This window comes from Ovis aries, chromosome 1 (assembly GCF_016772045.2).
Source record: "Ovis aries strain OAR_USU_Benz2616 breed Rambouillet chromosome 1, ARS-UI_Ramb_v3.0, whole genome shotgun sequence".
In the NCBI taxonomy this organism is placed as follows: domain Eukaryota; kingdom Metazoa; phylum Chordata; class Mammalia; order Artiodactyla; family Bovidae; genus Ovis; species Ovis aries.
Window position 1 is genome coordinate 179,654,615 of NC_056054.1, and position 17,266 is coordinate 179,671,880.

A 17,266-nucleotide genomic window follows, 5' to 3' on the forward strand; every position below is an offset into this window, starting at 1 on the left:
GAAGCTCCTCTACAAAGTGTTGAGATGAATCTTTTTCCTATAACCTACTATTCCCTTTGGAGAAAAGAAAGTTCCCATATGCCTTTCTAATTCAAAACAGATGAACTAGATTTAATTCAGCTCTGTCCTCCCTTTCAAATTATAATCACAAAATGAGTAAATTTTTCCACTGTCTAGAAAAGAATTATAACATTCACCAGAATATTCGTGATATTAATATCTTGACACTGCAATTCAAAAACCAAATTCGAGCAAAACCCAATCTACATATTTATAATAGGAAGTACCACATCCAAACTAATAAAGCCTAGCTCACCACTCTCTTGGTCAAAATCAATTATTCCTCTTTTTGGTTTTCTTAAATTGTTTCCTATCCTCAGTTTATGAGCATTATTTTTCTTCTGAAGTTCTTATATTTTATTTTTATTCTTTCTAACCAAACCACAGATGGCACCCTTTTTCACAATAAAGCCTAAGTCTTTATTTAAGCTTATTAAATGTGTTACACCAAGATTGCTTCCTGTTATCCATTTTAATTTTGCTTTTCCCTCCCACCTGCTTATGTCTCATCTCCATGGTAAGACGAGGATCCTTCTGCCGCTTCTTGTCTTGGTTTTCATTCATTCCAAGATCTTCCAATATCCCAGAATCCACCACGTCTTTATGGAGCAGATGGTCTATGAATTTTTGAACAGTGGTACTTTCATCTTCTTCCTCCAAATAACCACATAAATCTGGGGGAAACAGAACAACAACAAAAAAGGGAAAATCAAAAGAATTTTTTAAAATTTCATTTTAGTATAATTTCCATATTTATATAAATAATCCTGGTACAATAAAAATACAAAGCTGTGAGTTCAATAAATAGTAACTGATAATGCCAACTGGATGAGTACAACCCTCAGCAACTACCTTCAACTAAGAGGAAAAAGCCTCTACTCATGAGGAACTGCCTTCACCCAAGTCACTAACTTCCTCGCTGCCAAATTTAAAAGATACTACTTTTACATTTGTATTGCAAGGATTTAAACATCCTTGACGACTCCAGTGCTCTTTGTAAAAAAGGCTTTACTGTGGTATAACCAACATACAATAAACTTATAAATATTTAAAGTCTACAGTAAGTTTTGACATATATAGATACCAGTAAATTCATTACAATCAAGATAATGAGTTTGTCTGTCAGCTGCAAAAGGGTCCTCATGCTGATCTGCAATCTCTTCCTCTAAGTTCTTCCCATGCTCTTTGCCGTATCCCAGAGATAATCTCAGCCCTGCTTTCTGCCAAAAGGTTAGTTTATGTTTTCCAGAATTTGGTATCAATTAAATTATACACTATGTATTCTTTTTGGTCATGCTTTTTTAAACTCAGTATAATTATTCTGAGGTTCATTCATGTTGTTGTATCAATAGTGTATCCCTTTTTACTGCTTAGTAGTATTCCACTGTATGGACATACCACAATTAATTCATTTTTCTCATTTGGAATAGACATTTGGATTGTTTTCAGATTTTGGCTATTACAAATAAAGTTGTTATTAACATTTGTGTACAAGTCTTTGTATGAATATATGGTTTCTTTTCTCTTGGGAAAATGTCTAGGAGTGGAATGGTTGGATCATACGGTAAGTACATGCGTAACTTTTTAAGAAATTGTCAAACCGTTTTCCAAAGTGGTTATACAATTTCTCATTCTCACCAGCAGTATAGGAGTGCTCCAGTTTCTCCACATCCCTACCAAGACTCGGTATGATCAGTTTTTTAATTAAGCCATTTTAATAGTATCATAGTGGTTACTGACTGTAATTTTAATTTACTTTTTCCTAATGCGTAGTGATTCTGAATATTTTTCTTGCTGATGTTCTATTCAATTCTATGCATTATCAAAAATGGGGTACTAAAGTCGCCAAGTTTTTTCTGAATGATCTATTTCCCCCTTTAATTTTGTCAGTTTGTGCTTCACTTACTTTGGGGCTCTCTTTTTAGGTATATATATGTTCATCCTTGTTATGTTTTCTTGATGGATTGACCCTTTTATCACCATAGAATGCCCTTCCTTGTCCTGAGTAACGATTTTTTATCCTGAGCTTATCTTTTCTGAGATTAGTAAGCTACTGTCACCCCTTTATGGTTACTGTTTGCATAGTACATCTTCTTCCATCCGTTTCCTTTCACCCTGTTTGTGTCTTTGACTCTAGATTGTGTCTCTTGAAACAGCACATAGTAAGGTCATAATTATAAGTTCCTTCTGTCAGTCTACATCTGTTGATTGGAATGTTTAATCCATTTATATGTAATGCAATTTTTGATAAGGCAGGATTTATGTTAGTCATTTTGGTATTTGTTTTCTGTATGTGTCATGTGTATAAATGCCTTTTGTCAGGTTGAAGAATTTACCTTTTATTACTAGATCGCTGAGTTTTAATCAGGAATTGATTTTGTCAAGTATTTTTTCTTTACCTATTGAAATAATCATATGTTAGTTAATAATTTTGATAAACATTCTTTTTTAATGGCTAGGTAATATTTTTGTTCAGTGCTTTGATCCCCCAAAAGAGTAATACTACAAGTATAAAATGAATGAGGCCTGGTACAATACTAGAAGGTAATAACAAATCTGAGTAGAGATATAATTAGATCTATTAGCACCACATGAAAGAAAGTAGCAATTTCATTATGTTTCAGACACACTTCAGAATAAATACTAAGTACTGAAATGCTTCACTCTAATAACAACATCACTAAACTAGAAAAATATCTAAAGGTGACAATCGGTATATCTGAAACAATGTGATATAAAGAACTTCTGAAAGTACTGGTGCTATTCAGTCTAGGAACACTGACCTATATGAAGGTTCAGATATGATTACAACTCCCACAAAAAAAGAGAAGACTAGTCTTGAGAGAGAGAGAAAATGATATCAGTATTTTCTGTTGCACTAAAGGGTAAAAGATAAGGACAAAATCCTAATTTTTCCTAAAAAAGAAAGAATTTATGAAGATTAGAGCCTCACAACAGCTGAATGGGCTCTTCCCAGAGTGCAGGCCCTCTATCCTGGAAGTGTTTAGGCAAAGATTATATTATCCCATATAAGGGACACTTTGGAAGAACCTGTCTGAGGGGGTGAAGAGAGTAAATCAGATTAGGTGATCTTGAGGAGTCCCTTAACTTTAAGAGCTCATGACTTGGTGACTGTAGAGTCCTAAGCAAGGGAAATGCTGCAAGATGAGTTCACCAGGGCTGCCTGGGTCACAGAAGGGGAGCTGCCACCACCATCACTATGCCTACCCTTATGCGTAGAGAAAAGACCTCAGACTCTTGGAGCACAACAGAGGAATTCTCACACTTTGGCTCAGGGAAGCCCTAAAGATACTTGAAACATTTTGTAAATACAAAATGGTATGTCAATGTTTAAATATGGTAAAACACGGAAACAGCCATCAGAGTAAACAGTCATCCAATGGAAACAGGCATTCTTAATCAGCATTAATTGCTGTTATAATCACTGTGGTTTAGTCACTAAGTTGTGCCTGACTCTTGCAATGCCATGGACTGTAGCCCACCAGGCTCCTCTGTCCATGAGATTCTCCAGGTGAGAATACTGGAGTGGGCTGCCATTTCCTTCTCCAGATGATCTTCCCAACCCAGGAACTGAACCCGGGGTCTCCTGCATTGCAGGCAGATTCTTTACCAACTGAGCTACAAGGGAAGCCCAATCATATGAAGAATTACAAATAATATAATATTTTAATTTTTAAAAAACACCATGAATTTACTGACCTATAGATAAGTAATTTAAAGTGAATCAAGAAAACTTAAAGTCAATTACAAAACTAAGCAAAACACAGAAAAGTCAAATAACATATTATTTATTATTCAGAACAATTAAAAAGATTTCTTGGAACCATCATTGATGTTAAAGCTTAGAACAATCAGATAAGTTCTTACCATCAAACTTGTCATATTTCAAATGTCCACTGGCTTCTGGCACAGGAGGGATACTGGACACAGTGTCTTCAGCATCACTGTTCCCATCACTTGCTAGTTCTTGCTTAAGTTTGGTGTCTAACCAGTCATTGACCAATTCCTGAGCTATCAATAAGACAAAAACATCTTTTTAATATTTCAGTTACTTCAGAGACTTTCTTCATTTGCTAGCTTCATTCATTCAATAAATGTTTCTTGAGCACTATCATGTGTCAAGTACTGCTCTAGATACTGGGAGTATAGCCGTGAACAAAACAGGAAAAATGAAACCTATCACCTTGAACCTTATATTCTAACTGGGGAAGAGAGACAAAGGACAAGGAAGTCAGAAAGACAGAGCAGGAGAAGGAGAAATGGTGTACAAGAAATGGAAGGCGGGTGTTGATAGTTTTAAATTAATTGGGCGGTCAAAGGAGGCCTCACTGGGAAGACATTTGAGCAAAGAAGGGAAGGAGGTGAGAGCCATATGGCTATATAAGGGAACATGATTCCATGCAGAGAAAAAAAACAGTGCAAAGTCCCTAAGGCTGGAGAGTGTTTAGCGTACTGGAGAAACAGCATGAAGGTGGGATGGCTGGAGGAATAAGTGAAGTGAGGGTTGTTGGAGATGAGGTGGAAGAAGTATTGCAGGGATCAGGGTTGGAGCAGTGGTTCTAGATGCGGGGTGAACTTGCCTCCCCGTGGATATCTGGCAGTGACTGGAGCCATTTTTGCTTTAACAACTTATATGCAGAGTACATCATGAGAAATGCTAGACTGGATGAAGCACAAGCTGGAATCAAGATGGCTGGGAGAAATACCAATAACCTCAGATATGCAGATGACACCACCCTTGTGGCAGAAAGTGAAGAAGAACTAAAGAGCCTCTTGATGAAAGGGAAGGAAGAGAGTGAAAAAGTTGACTTAAAACTCAAAAGTCAGAAAACTAAGATCACGGCATCTGGTCCCATCACTTCATGGCAAATAGACGGGAAACAGTGGAAACAGTGACAGACTTTATTTTCTTGGGCTCCAAAATCACTGCAGATGGTGACAGCAGCCATGAAATAAAAAGATGCTTGCTCCTTGGAAGAAAAGTTATGACCAATCTAGACAGCATATTAAAAGAGGAGAGACATTACTTTGCCAACAAAGGTCTATCTAGTCAAGGCTACGGTTTTTCCAGTAGTCATGTATGACGTGAGAGTTGGACTATAAAGAAAGCTGAGTGCCGAAGAATTGATGCCTTTGAACTGTGGTGTTGGAGAAGACTCTTGAGAGTCCCTTGGACTGCAAGGAGATCCAACCAGTCCATCCTAAAGTGAATATCCGCTGCACGGGCTGATGCTGAAGCTGAAACTCCAATACTTTGGCCACCTGATGGGAAGAACTGACTCATTTGAAAAGACCCTGATAATGAGAAAGATTGAAGGCAGGAGCAGAAGGGGACGACAGAGGATGAGATGGTTGGATGGCATCACCAACTCAATGAGCATGAATTTGAGTAAACTCCAGGAGCTGGTGATGGACAGGGAGGCCTGGTAAGCTGCAGTCCATGGGGTCATGAAGAATCGGACACGACTGAGCGACTGAACTGAACTGAACTGACAACCGGGAGAGGCCAGGAATGCCAATGAACACCCTACAGTGCACAGTATAGCCCCCAACACAAAAATTATCTGGCCCAAAATATCAACAGCGCTGAGGCTAAAAACCCTTGTTTTCTATGTCTTGACATCATCCGATGTACTTGGGCTTTCACTGTGTATGCCATGGGAAGCCACAGAAGGTTTTGAAACAAAGAGGTAACATATTTTAAGAGCATCACTCTGACTACTAGGTTACAACAGACTGTAGGGGGACAAGCACAGAAGCAGGAGACACCAGTTGGGATACAAATATCTAGGAGAGAGGTGATGGTGCCTAGACCTGAAGTGGTAGTATTAAACATGCTCAGATTCTAGAAAATAATGTTTTGAGGTGAAGCTGACATGATTTGCTGATGGACTGGATATGGGATGCGAGAGAAAGAAACCTATACATTTTTTGGCCTAAGCAACTACAGGATGGAAATTTCATTTACCGAGACAGGGAACAAAAAGGGAGCAGTAGATCTGGATGGAAGATGAGGAATTCAGCTTTAGATGAGTTAGGTTTGAGATGCTTACGAGATATTCAAATAAGGATTCAAGGAGGTGTTGGTTATATTATCTGGGTTGCAAGGGACAGAACCAAGCTGAAGAAATAAACGTAGGTGCTGTCAGCATACAGATACTATGTAGAGACAGAAGAGGATGAGATCGCCGAAGGAGGAAGGTGGATAGAGAACTGGTGCAAGGACTAAGCCCCGAGGAACTCTGGCTTCTAGAGGTTGAAGAGCTAAGGCAGAACCAGGCAAGCCATCTGGGAAGGAGAGACCCACATTGAGGGAGCAGAAAAATTGGGAGTGTGATATTCTGGAAGCCAACTTCCATTTGCATTTCTTTCTTAGTGACATCCAGAAAATCTTCTTAAATGTAGGGGCATGAGAGAAAATTTAGCATTGACTTCATTATCATCATTACCATACAGCTCTTGCAGAGACGGATTTTCAAAGAAGAAAAATGTCTATTTTAGCATTCTTCATCATGGTTATTATTATTATTGCACACCTCTAAGGGAATGGAGTGCTTCCAAATATTAAATGATGCTAAAAGACATTTAACATAGATAGGAAGGCATGAAATCTAAAGTAGAAAAAAATGAATCAAAGTGGTAGAAACTAAGTGTATAAAGTATACTAGCAACAGACACTACTGGCTTTCAGAGCAAAGTAGAGAAATGGGGCAGATATTTGAGTAACCCCATTTATAATAGTTCAGAACATTTATATATATAATAATTTATGTGCAAAATTATTTGCATCTACTAAATTCCATTCATCAGTAAGGAGAGATTTACAACGAAGTGCTCCAAAAAGACAATGAAAGAGAAGGAGGCCCTTGGAGGGTTCAACTGCAGGAACACTTCACGTTGGATCAGAGGCTTGAAGCCCACCCTAAAGTTGAGTTTCTCAAAGTGTGTTCCCCAGATCACTAGTTCTTACTGAATATTAACAGACGGTTGATGAGAGGGGCAAAAAAAGGATATAAACCTTTGAAAACAATGTTTTATTCATCCACTAATAGTCTCTAAAGTTTCTCAGAATATTAATATGTATTTCAAGATAAAAAAGTCCAGGTCTAAGAAGCTGGGAAATGGGGTAAGTAAACTTTCTTTTTTTTAAAGGCAGGACTTCTTGGAAGTCTTGAGTGACTAAAGTATATTGTGTATTTCTATTGGTGGGGTGGGAGAATGGGTAGGGTAAGACATAGCTTTGCCAATTTCTGAATAGATCTCCTTTGGCCATCTCCAGTACCACCAACTACCCAGCACCAAGTGCCATTAGAGCACACGCAGACCACAGTAACGGTCTCTCACTAGTCTCCTTTTTCCCACCCTGTAATTCAGTCTTCATATATTAGGAAAAGGTCCTACTGTACCTCTGCTTAAACCCCTTCAAAGATGTTAAAATAATAATTAATAAAAAATAAAACTCTTCAATGATATCTGCTCATACTCAGAATAAACTCTAAATTCTTTCCCCAGGCCTAGAAGGCCCTTCTGCAAGCTTTCTCCACTGGGAAGCTCCAGCAACACTGGTCTTCCTTCAGTCCCTCAAGCACACCAAGCCTGTACTTTAACTCTTAATGTGACTTTTCCCAATGCCTGGGATGCTCTTCCGCCATCACAGCTCGCATGGCTCTTTCTTGTTATTTAGGCCCAAACTCAGATGACTTATCACTATCTGACCTTTTGTTTTTCATTTTCTTTATTCTCACTCTAGAATGCATATTCCATGAAAGCAAGAACTTCATCCCTTGTTCATAACTTGCTCTTCCAAAGCCTAAAACAGTACCTGCCACAGAGTAACAGTTTAATATATATGTTGAATAAATGAAGAAATAATCTGAAAAACTGGAGACATAAATAATTCAAATGAAAACTGGCTTCCAGGATATGGCTCTCTGACTTTCCTCCTACCTCAAGGGCCTCTCCTTTCCAGGCTTCTTTGCTGATCCCTCTTGATCTCTTCATCCCAAACAGTGGAATTCCCTAGGGCATCAGTAACTACAATACTGATTCCAGAAGAGTAAATGCTTTCTCCTTTCCTAAGGAACAAAGCTGATTCATAAACTAGTGATCAAATTATCTGGATGATACCAGATCAAGTTAACAAGCTGTCCTTGGTACCACAGGAGCAGTTATCTTACACTTACTAGATAACTGTTATGTCAAAACTGCCTCTGGACGTGGTTCTATTTCAAGAGACAGAACAGGCCTTAAATATAATCTTACTTGAAATACTGGAAGTAATTCCAGAGTAAATTAGCTTTAGGAAAGCAGAAGAAAACAAAAATTAAGAACAAGAGAGAAACACTTCCGTTCTGTACTCTGAAATTCATTATGAGTTATGCTTTAGTAAGGTGTACTCCAGTGTATTCTCTTACCTTCTGCGTAGACTTCTTCATGATCTTCTATTTGCTCAGGTGTTTCCAAATCTACAAGTTGGCCCCAAAGCCTTCTGGATAAATTTGAATTTCCAGCAGAAAATACTTGAGAAACTGCAAATTCTGAAGCTTTCTCCACTCTCTTTAAAAGAAGAAAAAAAAATCCACCAAGATGACAACTTTCTTCAGGGTTAGAAGATTTCTCTCCTATTCAAGATTCTGATTTTCTACCAACTACCAAGACACTTTCTTTTTTCCATTTTAAAAGATACTTTGAAGTTTAAGTATCCACCCCAAATAATTTCACTCATTAAGCATGAAATTAATTGCAGCATTTTACCAAGTTTTAACAGGTGCTCATAATGTTTCTATTTGAACAAAAGGGTGTTTAAGCTTTAGAAGACTTTTGTTTAGAGCATTAGTCATGGGATCCTGACACCTGGATATTTAAAAAACATACAATAGCTTATTATTCATAGTTTCCATGCCACTAGTACTTGCATATTAATGTGAACCAGAAGCAGGTAGCTATACTTCAGATTCCTATCCCCGAAGGAAACGTCCCATTACATATCAGGCAAACTAATAAAATTGGGATAAAGGGTCACTGAACTGTAGTAATTCAGAATGTTAACTCAACAGTGAAAATCTAGTAAAAACATGGCCAAATTCACAGAAATGGGGAAGGGGTTGGCAGAGGTGGACAAACTCTTGACATTTTGGTTTACCTGCATGCTCAAAACTTGTCATGGGCTTGATCTTTTAAATTTTTAAGGATTTCATATGCTAAGTCTGAATTAGAAGCAGAGGAATAAAGTTGAAACATCAAGGTAACTCGAAAAAGAGGTCAAAATAGAACATATGGGATAAAATATGAAATCAGAATAAAAATGGTCTAACCAGAGAGAGAGTCAAGAAAGTATCCTTGACCTTCATGAGGTCACTCTGGAGAGATGTGTTCTCTTTCAGAGCCTCCAACATGCCCAAGTCAATGCTGTTGTTATATATCCTTTACTTAAGGGTCACGATATGCTTGGTACCTAGTCCTTTCTTTTAAGGTCCTTAAATTCTAAGGCAGAGAGATGAATTTCACATATACTGTATGTGTTTGCATGTGTATACATAGACATATATATTTGTAAATAATGTACAAATAAATAGATCAATTCTAATTTTTACAAACCAATATCCACAAACTAAATATAAAGAACAAAAACAGAGCTGTAGATGTAGTTCTTCAGGCTGTGGGTGAAAGAAATAACTTTCCATGACACATCATCTCACCTGAGTTGGAATCTGTGCAGATTCTTAGAAGAGAGAGAGCTTGCAGACAGGAGAAGGAAGACTGATCTTGGTACTAAAGAAGGGCAGAGTCTGGTACTGACAAGTCAGGGAGTAAAGAGAAATGTGTGCTTGGCTCTAACAAAGAAAATGTTTGGGCTACCACTTAAAATGAAGATTTGGGGGAAAAATGCTAGATGATAGTAAGGATTAGAAATAATCTCTGTAATTCCTTGTTTTAAAACATTATATCCTTACCCTTTTTTTTTTTTTTTCAATTTAAATACATAAGAGACTGGAGAGGTCTCATGTATCTATTTAGCAACTTATTCTTTAAACAAGTTGATTAAAGGCTAACTCTGTTCCCAGGACTGTGGACATTAAGGGGGAAACAAAACTAAAAGCTTCTGTTCCCAAAGAGTTCACTTTAGTTTTGGTTACAAGTGCCATGTGTGCAATAAACAACTTAAGAACAGTCTTAAAGCAATACAAGGTGATTAAAACAACTGAACATCTTCAAAAGTTTCTTACTCATTGACTATGCTATGAGGATATAATTTGTAAAGGAACTGTCTCAGTGAGTCCTGTGATCATATAAATGTTTAACATGTGTTCCTTATGTCCCACGGCACACACTGATTACATTACCCACTACAGACCCTGTGTAGCCTGTTGCCATTGATGCAGAAATGGCAGCTCTATAATGCACTCCTTCATTTCCTCAAGGCTGGCAGGTACATACACGAGTTTCTTGACAAATTCCCATGTGCAAACTGCATGTCCATACATAATTGCTTTCTGAGTAATGTAGTTTTTCAAAGCGCCCAATTCTTTCTTAATCACTGTTGCTGTTGTTGTTGTAGTTCAGTTGCTAAGTCATGTCCAACTCTTTGCAACTCCAGGGACTGCAGCATGCCAGGCTTCCCTGTCCTTCACCATCTCCTGGAGCTTGCTCAAACTCATGTCCACTTAATTACTCTGCATACAAGTAAATGCTTGACATGGTATCTGTGTGTATGAATGCCAACATAACTCCAAAGAAAGGAGTACAGAAGATAGGATTATGAGGGTAAGGGGAGTGAGGGGTAGTTGTTCACTGACAGAGGTGTCTCAAGATGAGATTTAATGGAAAGATGTGGACTGGCCTCCTAGAGAGAGGGTATTCCAAGCTGGGGATCATCATTAAAAAAAGCAAAAGGAAGACTTATCTGATAGAGGGAAAGGAGACTGGCATGATAGGAGTTATGCAGTATAAGAGTAAAAGGGCTGTTACAGGGAGACTGATATTCCAGAGATTGATAGAGGCCCCTCTAGAATTTACTGCCTCTTCCCTGCTGACTCAGATGGTAAAGAATATGCCTGCAATGCAGGAGACCTGGTTTCTATCCCAGGATTGGGAAGATCCCCTGGAGAAGCAAATGGCAATCCACTCCAGTATTCTTGCCTGATAAATTCCATAGACAGGGGAGCCTGGTAGGGTAGTCCATAGGGTCGCAAAAAGTCAGACATGACTGAGCAACTAACACTTACTTATATGACAGCATGCAGAATTACTGAAGGTTCCAAGTGTAGAGAACTGACACAGTGGAAATGTTTAGAAAGCTCAAAGTAGCCAAATACACTGGAGTAAGAAGATGAGTCATTCTATCAAATCAGGATGAAGATGAATTGTAAGTTGAGATGGACTGTTGCATTTGAGTGACCAGCACCAAGATTCGTATTTCTACCAAGCATCTGCCTGATTCTAAGTGACTTTAATGTCCCTGAGAATGACTTACCAACCAACATTTCAGCCTCAAAGTTTGCTTGATCTCTTGTATGCCAACAGCTTTCTCCTCAATTGCATTTTAGCAACTCAATGACATGGTCATCCTCAACCATGTCACAAAATTTTCCATTGTTCAAATCAAATGCTGATAACCCCCTCTCCCCCCATCAACCTCTTATTTATCTCCCTTTTTTTTTTAATTTCTCTAAAACTTTATTTGAAGTTACCCACCTCACTGTTAATAAGGTGTACAATTAATGCTCTGTGCCAGTATTACTAGGCCTGCCCATTGCCGGCAATGGACTTTGAGAAAACCCGTTTCCTGACACCCCAAAAGTTAAATTACTCTTTTCAAAACATACTGAACTCCCGATACTTGCAAAAAGTATTACATGCACCATGGCCCCACCAATCTTTAAATCTGAACTTACATTATTAATCTACATCAGTGTATGTTAAAATGAAGTGATTTCAACAAATCATGACTGTACAAATCAAAACACCACTAGTTAATATTAAGAGTATTTTACAAACACTGCATTACATATGACCTTGCAGTCTGAAACATTACATTTCAGTTTTGTGTAAGTTTATTTTAGATAACTGAAACTTCACAGAATTCAACAGCAAATAAAGTTTTAAAAATTTAGTTCTGTACATTAGTTCCAACTATCTCTATTTTACAATCTATAAGGCTCATGTCATTATTTATCTCCTTTTTTGACTCCTCCTAATCCAGTGGTGTTGCACCTAACCAAGCCCTCTAGTCACCATATATCCCCTCCTTCTCCCAACCTATGAATCCTTTACAGGGTCCCCTCTCTTTCCTACTCTGTGTAGATATTCAACTATTATCTTACATAAGCCTCAAATGTCTTGTTCCTTGCCTCTCCAGTGAAAACTTTCAAGCCTGAATCAATCTGATTTACCAATTCTTAGTATCACAAAAAATAATGGTTCCCTGCTTTGGCCAAGTTCCAGTTGGCCAAAACTGAGTGATCTTCGTTTTCTGTCCCAAGGGAAGTCCTTTCACCGTCTTCACCACATTCCACGTCCTTCCCATATATGTCCCCCTCTTCCATTTTGAACGAGTGGCCTACTCAAGTGGATTTCGAAGTCCTTGTCTAGAGTTGTAACTGTTTAAGGTATACTCAGAGTTTGGATAATATTAGGGAACAGACAAGAAGATAGAGAAGTGAACAGAAATGTATTAAGAGAAAACAGAGGAAACTCACAAAAAGATAATGGAGGAGAGAATTTCTAGCATAAAAAGTTATCAGACAACCTTAAAAAGTTAAAAGGACAAAGAAGAGACCACTGTATTTAGTCAGGAAGTCATTTATGACAACTTTCTGTGAGTGGTTAAGAACTAGAAACTGAAGGAAAATAATTGCAGACAAAAGAGGACAATAAGAACACAAAAGCAAGGAGTCTAGGCTGTATTAGACTATACTGCTACTACTAAGTCACTTCAGTCGTGTCCGACTCTGTGCGACCCCATAGACGGCAGCCCACCAGGCTCCCCCGTCCCTGGGATTCTCCAGGCAAGAACACTGGAGTGGGTTGCCATTTCCGTCTCCAATGCATTAAAGTGAAAAGTGAAAGGGAAGTCGTTCAGTCGTGTCCGACTCTTAGCGACCCCATGGACTGCAGCCTATCAGGCTCCTCCATTCATGGGATTTTCCAGGCAAGAGTACTGGAGTGGGGTGCCACTGCCTTCTCCAATTAGACTATACTAGTCCAGTCCAAAGACACTGGAAAAGAAATGACTGCGGGATGAAATGAAGACTGATTTTTTTCAAGACAGGGATGATTTGAGGGTATAATGGAGAAAGAGCTACTGCAGAAGTTTTAGAGGAATGATAAAATCTAACCAAGTGAAGCTAGCTGATAATTGCATGAAAAAGGAAAACAGTACAAACAGAGCAGAACTTTATCTATTTTACTTAAATCTTCCCCTCTGGAGGAGACAGTAACTAAACACACAATCAAGCCCAAGAAGGGTTTGGTATTGCAGCTTTCAACAATGACACACAAGCTGAGCTGGACGTAGTCTGGGGAGTGGGCTTCCCCGAGGTTAGCCTCCACCATGGTGGACCCATCTTATTGTCTCCTAAGTCAGGCCTTCTGCAGGAGCCAGGAAGCTTCCCTGGCCCCATCTGTACGAGCACCCCACCCCAGGGACTTCAACCACATCCTTAATTCTCCCAACAATTTCACGTAAGTTGTTTTGCCCCCACTGAGCTACAAACTGGGCTTCCCAGGTGATGCAGTGGTAAAGAATCTGCCTGCAGTGCAGGAGATACAGGAGACTCGGGTTTGATCGCTGGGTCAGGAAGATCCCCTGGAGTAGGAAATGGCAAGCCATTTCAGTATTCTTGCCTGGAAAATTCCACGGAAACAGGAGCCTGGCAGCCTACAGTCCACGGGGTTGCAAAGAGCTGGCCATGACTGAAGTGACTGAGCATGCACACAGCACAGACTATAAACTCTGAAAAGGCAGAAACTGTACCTGCCCTGTGCACTGTTATACCTCCAGCGCCCAACACAGTGGGCTAGTACTTAGTAGGAACTTAATAAATACTGGCTAAATATTTATAATTATTAAAAACTTAATAAATATAGTTAACCATGAAAAAATGGTTAGCAATGATTATATCAGGCCTAGGTTCCATCTAGCCTGAAGCTCATAATGGCTGTCAATTTAGATAAGTAACAGCTCTTCAAAATACTAACAGGCAGAAGGATATTTTCCCAGGAAAATACTGCATGATTTTGAAACATGTGGTGAACAAATGAGTATGGCAAGTTGCCAAAATGACACTTGGAGGCACCTGAAGCGGTTTTACAGTACTTTCAACTTAAATGGTACTTGGTACCGAAACATACATCTCAGGCCTAGAAGAGACCTCAGAGGTTATCTAACCCCCAATTGGCTCCCCCACCCCCAACTAAATGCACAAATATATTCCTCAATAGTCCTAACACTGAGTGAGCATTTAGAATCCACTTGAATACCTCCAGTGAGAGAAAATCCACCTCTTTACAAGAATGCCCGCTCCATTTTTGGATTGCTCCGATCATTAGAAGATTCCCACTTGTGATGCGTGCACAGTTTTACCTAATGAATTGGTCTCACAGGTCAATGTAGCTACAGCGGTACGTTCTTTCCAATCATCTGGGGAAGTCCACAGTGTCCTCTCCTAAAGCTTCTCTTCCCCTGTCCTTTAAACCTCTTCATATGATCCTCACGGCATTTGAAAGGGATGTTATCTTATCATTCGTGCTTTTATGAGAAGCAACAAAATCATGAAAATGTAGCGTATAAAACTAAGACTATATAGTCCCATGGGAATGAAAACAGCAAAACGTATGCAAAATGGAGACCTATTAGTATTCCTATTCCACATGATTATGTGTGACTCTTAATTATGAAATATCCTTACCTTAATCCAGTGTTCCACACTGTCAGGGTCAAACACAGGCTGTAGATAATATATACAGAATATTAGTGCACAGCAATATATCTATCATTTTGCCATTTTACTCTGTCTTTCTAATTAAAGCATGTGGGAAAATGTTCTTTAGTCTGTCCCTAAAGCATTTCATTAGGAAGTTTAGCAACAAAAAAACACAGAATGCCAGCAGGAGAAAAAACATGAAGCCTTTCCTGGAACACCTTCTGACTATTTCCACCTCTTAATGAGGTCCAGCTCCAGATTCTGATTTAATTGGTCTCGGGTAGGGCCCACGTGTACTTTTTTAAAGCTCCCCAGGGTTAAGAGCCAAGATAGAGGAATGTTGCATATAATATTCCTTATAAAAACCCAAATAAGCACTGATTAGTCAGATTATTCAAGTGCCGTGAAAGTAAATCTGCTTGGAGAAAGGTGTGTGCCTTTCCTTAGGTCTCTCTTTTCAGGAGTAACCTGTATTTACCTAAAGCAGGGATACTGTTTGGTCCAATAAGAACCGGGGGGCGGAGTGAGGGATAACCAATTATCTACTGTTTTACAGAGCAGAAAATGAAGCAGAAATCACATAAATTTCTGCCCAGGTCAGTCAGATATTGATCTGAAATTAGAAAGCAGATCTGCAGAACAACTTCTTTCTTCACTCTTTGTAACTCTTAGAAGTTTGCAGAATTCCCTCCAATAGTCACTTAACAAAGAGAGGTATTTGCTTTGCTAATAATTCAGGTGGGTTTTTAAATAAATAAGGGAATATCCAAACTAGCATACTGACACACGGAGGAGGGAAAGGTATAATACTATCTTCACTTACATAACACTTCCCCTTCAAAGCAGTTTACAAATAACTAATTAATGCAGCTGTACTGCTGAATAATTTTGTTGCTGCAACAAAGAAACAGCTGATCCTATTCAAATACAACTGAGCCCCAAGTAGCTTAATTGTGTTTTTACCTTTCTATCCTGTAGGCAGTGGCAATGAGTAACAGCAGCAAAAATCTTTCCTTTTGGGGTCCCAAAATTGTCCCCAGTTTTTACCTTTCATCATCAAGTTTATAGTAATCACCTATTTTGAATCCAATCTTTTAAAGAACCCACACAATAGAAGCAGGCGCTGTTTCCAAATCTCTCTAATGCTCCAGTCTGCACCCTCCACCATCTGGGGCAAGATATTCACTAACTAGAGTATATCCAGTGCTTTATTTAGCTGGTATATTTAGAATAACCTGCAAGCACAATTGCCTATTGGCCTCAGAAAGGCCACATGTCTACACAATAGTTTTTAAGGAGGTGTAAATTAAGGGTGAAAACAGCTGTGAAGCTGCTCTGGAGCTGAAAGCTAAGATTTCCATTTGGTACTCCCATTTATTTACATGTAAAACATTTATTTCTGTGACGTTAAAATCAGTCTGTGAAAAGCACACGCCGTGTCATTGGGACTTTGCACTTGTCATTTACACGTTTCAAGTTTACAGTGGAGTTCTCGGTTTTCCATCTCTTTGGATGCTAAGGCATCAAAAAAGGTGACTAATATAAAGAACATCTATTTTTTTGATTGCTGCTTGAATTTAGAGATTTTCAAGTGAATTAAGTATTGAAATATTCAATATCCACTTGCATTCCTGAGTTCATTTTACAGACTTTATGTAAAACTAGAAGGAGAGGGATATGAGGTAGAGGATTTAAGATGAAAATCTTACCCCTCCAGTGAAGAACAGGTTCCTATGACTTGCAAAACATTAAAAAAAAAAAAAAAAAAAAAGGAAAAGAAATGAAACCATGCGGGGACTTCCCTAAAACAGGCGTAGAGGGGTGAAGGAATAGCTCTGGGATTCTCTTCACAGGTATGGGTACTATTAAGATTCTCCGGTTTTTAAGAAAAGCGTTAGATGGAAACGGTTCTTTCACGACGCTGCCCATCAAAGCCGTAAGGCAACCAACTCCCCAAATCCCTAGGCCCCCTTCATTAGGGCAATGCAGACACGGGGTCGGTCCTGACTAGGACCGGCCAGGTAAGGATGCCCCTGAGGGAAGAGGAAGGAAGCGCAGGAGGCGCTGCAGCTGTCCTCAGGACTGGTCCCCGCCTCCCCGCCTCTCTCCACGAGCTCCCGATAGCAATGGATCACCTTGGTGGGACTCGGCTTCCTTGTAAACTGTTTCCAGCGATTCAGCCCCGTCCTCTTCCTGGAGGAGGACCTGTTTTGGGGCGCCAGCAACATTTTCCAGGTTCAGGCACGGACTAAGGCCAAGGC

General features: G+C 39.2%; 1 protein-coding gene across 3 annotated transcripts in view; it reads right to left on the reverse strand.

Annotated features, from left to right (window-relative positions):
- CCDC191 (coiled-coil domain containing 191) overlaps positions 1-17,255 on the reverse strand; it is a 97,755-nt gene extending 80,500 nt beyond the window's left edge. For 2 of the 3 annotated variants that reach the window (XM_060417855.1, XM_012094732.4), the window contains exons 1-5: positions 17,141-17,255; positions 14,991-15,029; positions 8,496-8,637; positions 3,949-4,092; positions 556-734 (exon numbers count right to left, since the gene is read on the reverse strand). In XM_060417855.1, coding sequence (XP_060273838.1) covers positions 556-734; positions 3,949-4,092; positions 8,496-8,637; positions 14,991-15,029; positions 17,141-17,233 — 597 coding nt within the window. In that variant the 5' untranslated portion in view covers positions 17,234-17,255. Of the gene's footprint in view, positions 1-555; positions 735-2,396; positions 2,460-3,948; positions 4,093-8,495; positions 8,638-14,990; positions 15,030-17,140 lie in introns of those variants that run through there. The other variant, XM_012094753.4, reaches the window with a different exon arrangement.
- Positions 17,256-17,266: the final 11 nt, after the last annotated feature.